The sequence below is a fragment of the Chenopodium album genome, chromosome 18, assembly GCF_948465745.1.
Source record: "Chenopodium album chromosome 18, dcCheAlbu1.1, whole genome shotgun sequence".
NCBI classification, from domain to species: domain Eukaryota; kingdom Viridiplantae; phylum Streptophyta; class Magnoliopsida; order Caryophyllales; family Amaranthaceae; genus Chenopodium; species Chenopodium album.
This window is the reverse complement of record NC_137851.1, coordinates 15,341,457-15,350,333: the sequence shown is the minus strand read 5'-3', so window position 1 is coordinate 15,350,333 and position 8,877 is coordinate 15,341,457. Positions and strand designations below refer to the sequence as shown.

Sequence of the window (8,877 nt, the reverse complement as noted above, 5' to 3'; positions counted from 1 at the left end):
GGGTGTTGTTGGGTTTATTGTGTTGGGAAATGGAGAAAATGAGAATACTTTAAGATATTGAGTGATAGAGTCAGTATAATTATAAACATTAATATTATAAGAATGATCATCTGATCGTACGAAAATGAAAATTTAATTTTGTAAGAATAAACATCCTATAACAAGAAAATGTTCATTTTCAAAATTTGCGTCAATCCGGTCTACGATTCTTGAAATTTAAATTTTTAATCTTCGGTCTGGTCCGATCTTGAACCGATGAACAGCCCATAAATAAGAGCAAGATTTGGGCCATCGGGCACTATCTGTTACTGCTTCAAGCCTATAGAAATTAACTCCAAAGCCCAGCTTATATATATAAAAAAAAAAATAAAAAAAAACCTATTTTTAAAAAAATATTTAAACTATAAATACCAAAACTAAGAATTAGGGTTTTGTCTGCGGCCTGCGCTCACCATTTTTGCGAGTTAAGTCGTCTTCTTCCTCGCCTCATTTTACCACTTTCGTCAAATCTCCAAAGCTCGCAATCATGGGGTTAGTCTCTATTTTTCTCTCTCCTTCCTAAAATGTTATTGCTTTTTTCATTGCACTTTTGTTCGTTTTCTTGCTTTATCGTCCTTCAAATTTCTCTTTGTTCATCTGTTGATTTGGGATTTATGTATTCGTTTCAAAATTGTTTGGAAAATCTAAGAAACTTTCAATGATGCCCGTTTTTAAAACTATTGGGACATTCATACTTCAAATTTGTTGATTTTTTATTTTTTTTTATTTTTTTTTTATTTTTATCATTTTGGATTTGAAGTATTAGTTTATGTAGTAATTGAATAAGGTGAAAATTGATTGGGAGATTGTTTGGTTGATAACCTGAGTTTGACAAGAAATTTGAATGGAAATGTGATGTGAAATGGATTATATGTGTGATTGCTGCGATAAGATTTACAGTGGTGATTGTAATAGTTTTTTGCACCTGCGTGGCCATGTATCGATATTGTTATGTAATTATAGTTGAACTATAATATTGTTATGTTTGTATGTGTTGGAATTGGAGTTTTAGTTGAGGGATTCATCAAATTTGATGAGTATGACTTGTGTGTTGGAAATAGAGCTGTGGTTGAGTGAATAGTCGAGGTTGATGGGTGTGAGACGAGACGAGCGGTAATCAGAGTAATGGTTCTTCTTTGGGTTGAACTTGGAGAAGTGCTTGGGAAGTATAATGTTGTATTTTTTTTTTCCTTTTTTCTTTACTTCGATGACGTTTTCTTTCTTTTTAACATGTGTGAAATTGTTACTGTGCAGTAAGACACATGGAATGGGAGCTGCTCGCAAGCTGAAGTCCCACCGCAGAAGGCAAAGGTGGGCTGACAAGTCTTACAAGAAGTCACATCTTGGAAATGAATGGAAGAAGCCGTTCGCTGGCTCTTCCCATGCTAAGGGCATTGTTTTGGAAAAGATGTAGGATTATTTCAAAACTGTGCTTGTTTCTTTTATTTGTGTATTTGCTTTTTTCGAATGAGAACTTATACAAAGAGTTTTTTATACAGTGGTATTGAAGCTAAACAGCCCAACTCTGCCATCAGAAAGTGTGCTCGTGTGCAGTTGATTAAGAATGGAAAGAAAATTGCTGCTTTCGTGCCCAATGATGGTTGTTTGAACTTCATTGAGGAGAATGTAAGTCCATTTTATTAATGTCTGTAAGCATATGCATTTACTGGTTCATAAATTGCTTGGTTGTGAATTTGCTGGTATTTTGTGCATTTCGACACACACTAAGTGGTAACTGCTAGTTACTATGGGTTCTTGGTAGGTTGTATTGTGAGAACATGATAATATGAGATATCTTCTTCTGAATATTGATCATTGAATTGTCTGTAGAAGCATATGTGTACCACTGAGTTTTAATACTTTTGATCTGGTTTAGTGAACTTCCTTCTCTTAACACATGTTGTCATTAGAGAATATTTGATCTTCATAGCTATATACCTTTAGTATATAGTGTTGCTTCATGCTAGGTAAAGTGCACCTATTACAATTATATATCATGATTTAAGAATGCCTTGTTCCTTTTAAAAGCGTGTATTTGTTTTCAATGCAAGGCCAAGTGAATTTAATTAATATAATTATTGAACTGTTTGAAGGTTTTTGAGCTTCTCTAATAAGTGAGAAAAAAGTATTTCTTTACCATATCAGTTGATCAATGTCATTTGCTAATTACCATGAGCTGTAGTTGAAGATACCAGTTGCACAGCATTGGCTAGTGGAATAAACTCCGTAATATGAAAATAAGATTTAATGTGGGTACACCTTTTATCATCTATTCTTGATGATAAGATACAAGATATGCAGCTGTCTGAATGTCAGATTAGTTTCCCAACTATACCCCTAATTTGACCACCGTCTGTTGTCCCACTCCATCATAACTTCCTATCGGGCTCTTACTAAACGTACTCATCTCTCCATTCTTCGTCACTTTTAATCATGTATCTCATCTGTTATCTTCCCCATATCTATTGCTAATCATGCCAGTATCCAAGTACTTGCTTCAGCTTTTAATGGTTAATTTTTGTGATTACATTAACTCTTTTAGAAACCCCATTTGATGCTTCTACCGCGGTTGACGTCTCTCTAATCTGTTCCTTTTTTCTCTCAATTCTGCTTTCTGCAACCGACTTGGTATTGAGGGTAGAGGGTAGTTAGAAAAACTATATTGGTGGCAGTGTTGGTTGGTTGTGTGGCTGTTTCTTATGCTGTAAATACAAATATATGGTTGTGTGATGTGGGGAAAAACGGTAAACGGGTTTAAATCCAAATTCTGTTATTGGGGCCTTTGGGGGATAAATGTTGCAAAATAAACCAACTCTAAAGTGTTAACCGTTGTAGAAATAATGTCATTCGAATTCTTTTGTGAATCTTTTGGAGAAATACTGGCATCTGATTACTGAAGGTTTAACATTAGTAACAATGCTTTTCTTATATCATAAACTCTTGAGCCTAGTTTATCCAAAAACATATAAAACATGATAGTTTGCACTCTTTATGTGCTGGTTTATCTGATTCTTCTGTCAGTACTACTGCTCCCATTCATGTTCAGTACATAAGCAGCTTTATTTCTGTGGTTTAAGATTATCATAACAGTATTGCGGTGGAGAGTACATAGCTTGAGCAATTATGATCAGTCATAAACTGTTGGATTTTTATCTTTTCATGAGCAAATCATCTAGAAAAAGCTGTTCTAAGATATTGCTGATTCATACTTCTTATCAAAGAACGCTGAACTGTTCCCTTTTACTAAAGAAGTTACCTGATTGGTAGAAGAATTCAAGGTCTTCTGTTATATGTATGTAATGTAACGTTGTGTTTGGGTGTAGATCATGCTGAAAATGTGGATCATGCAGAAGTTTGTGGAATTTTGTCTAATATTTGTTACCTTATTATATTGTATTTGACTTTGAAATTGACATTATCTAGCTTTGTTATTCCTTCCATTCTTAAGGAGTTGTGGTTTGTGCAGGATGAGGTGTTGATCGCTGGATTTGGTCGTAAAGGACATGCCGTGGGAGATATTCCTGGAGTCCGATTTAAGGTTGTCAAGGTTGCTGGTGTCTCTCTTCTAGCTCTGTTCAAGGAAAAGAAGGAAAAACCCAGGTCCTAGGTTAAGGTTGTTGGTTTTGTCTTAAATTTTGCTTACTCAGATGAAACTTGTACTGTCTTGAAATGAATACTGAGCATCCTTAGAAAGAGATACCCTCCCTACTTTGTTTTGTGTTCTATCCGTGTCTATTCAAGATGATTTTCTATGCTCTTAGTTATTGCTTATATTTCCAATTGGTTTATATACTTCTCTTAACTATGTCATGAAAATTTTCAGAATTCATTTTGACAAGATCAGCTTTTAATGATCTTGCATATTAAAAAAGGTCTTCGGATCTCCTAAAAACAGCTTTAAAACACAAGAATGAACCGTCATTCATTCTCAGAGATGATGCTTAACTAGGCGTTTGTATTCAGGTATGCTTCCAAGTGTTGCTTCATCTATTATGGTCTGCTTCAAAATGATGCTCTTAGCCTTACTCTTCAACTAATAATATCTTAACTTCTCAACTCATTTAGCCTAATCTGATTTCTCCTGATTGCTCTAACTCAATGTAGCTTATAAATTTGTGCAACATTTTTTTATAAAATTGTCACTAAAGTGATTGTTAATTGTCTCAAAACCATTATTGCCTAATTTGATTATTCTAACTCAATTTAGCTTTGTCCCTAAGCATCAAATCACTAATAATATAATTATTGTGTAAGAAATGCACGCGGAATGGCTAGCCTTTGCAACTTAATTTTACTTGTCTTGTATTTGTATTTCACATGGAGGAATAAAAGACCGGTAAAGGTATATATTTCTATTGCTTAGGCATTGTTTGTTTGTAGTCGTGCTAAGTTGAATGTTACGTGTGAAATATCTCGTATATTGAAAAAAAATATTTATTTTTATTATTTGTATATGGTGATTCTTTTAATTGGAATACTATATAAAGTTACATTAGAATATAATTCTTAGGTTTTTCAATGATAATGCAGAAAAGGAACAAATGTTAGAATTGTTGTTTGTTTATTTTCGCAGTGTTGATATTAGCATTACTTAATTGTGGTGGTACAATACGAAATAGAGAAAGAATCATCAATGATGAAACCGAAACGACCAATTCCTAGTCCACCACAGAGGCTAACAATATTGATCAATGAGTTCATTTCATCCTCACAGAGGCTAACAATATTAATAAATGAGTTCATTTCTAATTTAAAAGTACAATCCTTCTAGATGAAACCGAAACAACCAATTCCTTCACACTTATGCCCAACCGTACATGATATGTATATATATTATACTAAAGCAACCTATATCCACCTTTCAAGTCCAGTCTAACCAATGAGTTCTTAGACTTAAGAACTCCTATATAGTGTATAGTGACTAAATTCAAGTCCAGACTAAATTATGAAATTAATCTTATCTTACACTGATGAATTGCTCATATGCTAAAATAATGATATTTAATAGAATCCCAATGTGGTCCTATCATTACAGGTTATAAAGTTCAAAATCCATAGTAGAATGTTCTTAACTTAATGATAATTCTGTTTTAAATCTATGGACTTTGCTCCCATAAAATCCGGCCGCCCTCTTCCACCGCCTCCCCCTCTCCCCTCTCCCTCCTCGAGGCCCCCTTCCTCAGCATTCCCGTTTCTAGACCATCGACCGCGAAAAGGTCCTTGTTATTTATTCCTTTTCCGCTATATATTGGTATTGTCAACTTTTTTTTAGCCACAATTTGATTTGGAAATTTTGGGAAGGTGGTGAACAAAGATGTGGAATTTAGTACTTGGAAATGGCACAGATAGTGTGGAGAGAGAAAGTTAAAAGCTTTCAAGAGATGGAGTCATGGAGAGGAGGAGAGAAAGCTCAAATGTGTAAGGAAATGTAGACGGGTAAGAACAATTTGAATTTGGACTATTGGAGCACAAAATTACAAATAGGGGTATAAAGGTAAAACACATTTTGAAGGGTTAATAGGGGTACAAAGGTAAAATAACATTTTGAAGGGTATAAAAGTCCGTACACTATTCATAAGAACAACTTTCTACTTTTTATAAGGTAGGGATGTGATGTGTGCGGTTTTTTGCCACGCATATATAATGACATAATGTATGGATATATAAAATTTTAAAAATTAGATGAAAAACACATAATATAGGGGGGCAATAATTAATTTTACCTAATGCATGAGATTGTTAATTGTCTTCTTTGACATCGAGTTTAATATCCTCTCATTTACATTTTTTTTGGAGGTTCCATAAATATAGTATATACTAAAGGAGAAATCAAGGAGGACACATGTTATCCTCTAGTTAAAAAAAATTCTGCCATTTTTACCCTTTTTTGGCCAAATCTTCATGATAATTAGTTTATGTCCCATAATATTGTTTTAGTATATATATATGTTGATTTAATTATAATTAATGAAACCAAGGATGACGCATGTTATCCTCTGGTTAAAAAAATTTCCGCCATTTTACCCTGTTTATTTGGCCAAATCTTCATGACAATTAATTTATGTCCTATAATATTCTTTTAGTATATATATTTGTTGATTTATTTATACACTACTATTCTTTTTTATTCAATAACTAAAACTTGATTATTATTCATTACAAAAAATAATAATAATAATAATAATAATAATAATAAATAAATAAAATTTATAAAACATTTTCCCTATCAAAGTATGCAGGGTATATAAGTACATTTCATGGAGCTATTTAAAAAAAAAAAAAAAAAAAAGTGCACTGCATGGGTAGTAATTTACATAAATTTTCGTTATTTAATAAATCCCTTTAATCATTATATTTCTTTTGTTATTTTTTAAATGTTGAATGATCAATAACTTTTGACATTATATATAAAAATTAAATTAAATTAAAAAAAATATTTTGACAACAATATACATCTGAATTCAACTTAATTGTTTTTTAAAAGAAATTCAAGTACGTGTTTCAATAAAAAAAAATTAAAAAAAAAAATTATAGATTTTTTTATTTAAATTATTGTTAAATTAAAATTGTAGTTCAGGTTAAGTAAAATCGTGCAATGCACAGGACTTAAGCCAGTGTAGTATATGAGTAGTTTAAGGCCCTATTTACTTCACCTTAAAAAAAAAATATTAAGTAAAAATAATTTCAGTTCAGTAAAAATAAGTTCAGTTCAGTAAAATTAATTTCATGAGTTCAGTAAAAATAATTTCACTTCAGTAAAAAAGTAAAATTCAGTTATCTTAAAGAAGAATTATAATAGAAAACCAGTAAAAATAATTTCAGTTCAGCAAAAATAATTTCATTTCAGTAAAAATAATTTAGTTCAGCAAATATAATTTTGTTTCGGTAAAAATAATTTCAGTTCAGCAAAAATAAGGTAAAGTGAACGGGGTCTAAGTCTCGTGCCACACACAATATTATTAAATTTTATAGCAAATTATATATGTTAATTCAATAATAACTTACCAAAAGAAAAATACAAGGTATTATATATTTTAATAAAATAAATATGAAATATAATTGTATTATACGAATGATGTTAAGGCTAAAAAAAAAGTTAAAGAAATTTAGAGACCATGATCTTTATATCCTATTTATAAAAACTGAAAATTTTAGGTTAAAACTTGTACGATTGATGCACTCATACACCCTTCTCATTATATTGAAATAGGGAGGGAAAATCTTTTCATAAAAGTATGGAAGAAAAAATTGTATTCTCAGCAAATTATTTTTTTTATCAATTAGTTAAGATTATGTATTATATCATAATTACTATTTTTTTTGTTGAAAACTAAAATGGTGGGAAATTTTTGCACAGATTTTGACACATGATATTATTAATATGACTTCAGGAGTATAAAAAAAAAAGTATATACACATATATATGTTACTAGAATTATTTTCTTTCTAATAGAGGGAAGAAAAATCCCGTCAAAAAAAGTACAAAAGGAAAAATTATATTCCAAGCAAATTATATTATTAATATTGATTAGTTGTTGTTATTATACTGTATATATATTTTTTTTTCAAAACATAAATGGTGGGAAATTTTTGCACAAAATTTTGAAACATGATATTATTCTGACTTTAAAGAGTAAAATAAAGTATATATGTTACAAGTACAAAAATTATTGTCTTTTTTGGATGAAGTAAACTTTTTTCCAAAAATAATATAAAAAAATGATAATTGTTACAAAATATATTCAATGTGGATGTTCATTATCATTTGTAACTCCCTAGTATTATGCCACCCATTGTAACCCCCATATGTGATTACCTCTATTGTAACCCCCACTTAAATGAAATCTTAATTTCCATGAAGGTTACATACTTACATTATGTGTATATATATATATATATATATATATATATATATATATATATATATATATATATATATATATATATATATATATATATATATATATATATATATATATATATATATATAGCATGGGCAAATCAAAGGAGATACAACACAATCTACATCTCTCTCTCTAATATTCTCCATTTCCCCTTATTTTATAACATGTTATCAGCACCATTGCTTTAGTTATCGGGAATCGGAGAAAACATTAATCAAACAATATAACAAGGAGGATCAACCGAGTTACTGACGAAATATACACTACTTCGTACACATTATTTTTTTTGTCTCCCGTTGAGTTAAGCTTCACTTTGTATTGATTAAGCTATTTTGTTCTAATAGATTATTTTATAATAGATAAATATTGAATGAGTTGATTACAATTATCATTATTTTATCATAGATACAATTATCATTATCATGCGTTGATCATAATCATGAATTTTTGGTCCTGATTGTTATTTTGGTTGATGACATTTTATTCCAATAGGTGTAGTGAGTGTTAATTTGGATAAAGTTATATATTCGTGTTGAAGATCTTGGTTGTTCTTTGTTGGTATCTTAAATAATTATGAGTTGAATAATCATGTTAATATTCTGGATGAATTATTATGTTTGACTTGTGTGCACTAATAATCTGATTATTTGTATACATTGTGAATTAGGCAATTTATTCATGAATTTAGCAATACAAGGTTCTGATTATTAATGAATCATGTCTATGAATGGAGCTGTAATATATTCATGAATCATATAGTATTCATTACAATGATTTTGGAATTTTGGAGGTTATGCGTAAACAAGTTTTACAATATACAATAGTATTTTATTTTATTATTTCATGCTTTTATTCTTATTTTAAGTATTATCCTTATTTTATTTATATACACTTTTATTATCAACCATTATGTTTTGATATGTATATGTTTGAT

General features: G+C 30.2%; 1 protein-coding gene across 1 annotated transcript; it reads left to right on the top strand.

Annotated features, from left to right (window-relative positions):
- Positions 1–382: 382 nt before the first annotated feature.
- On the top strand, positions 383–3,827 carry LOC145591566 (small ribosomal subunit protein uS12). The gene is made up of 4 exons (XM_081648054.1): positions 383–531; positions 1,294–1,449; positions 1,539–1,665; positions 3,506–3,827. The coding sequence occupies exons 1-4, from the start codon at positions 527–529 to the stop codon at positions 3,644–3,646; spliced, it is 429 nt and encodes a 142-aa protein (XP_081504180.1). The 5' UTR covers positions 383–526; the 3' UTR covers positions 3,647–3,827.
- Positions 3,828–8,877: the final 5,050 nt, after the last annotated feature.

Bases quoted from the DNA above. Each gene is read 5' to 3' on its own strand.
- LOC145591566 (XM_081648054.1), top strand. The intron at 1,450-1,538 runs GTAGGATTATTT...TTTTTTATACAG, and splicing joins GGCATTGTTTTGGAAAAGAT to TGGTATTGAAGCTAAACAGC. The intron at 1,666-3,505 runs GTAAGTCCATTT...TGGTTTGTGCAG, and splicing joins TGAACTTCATTGAGGAGAAT to GATGAGGTGTTGATCGCTGG.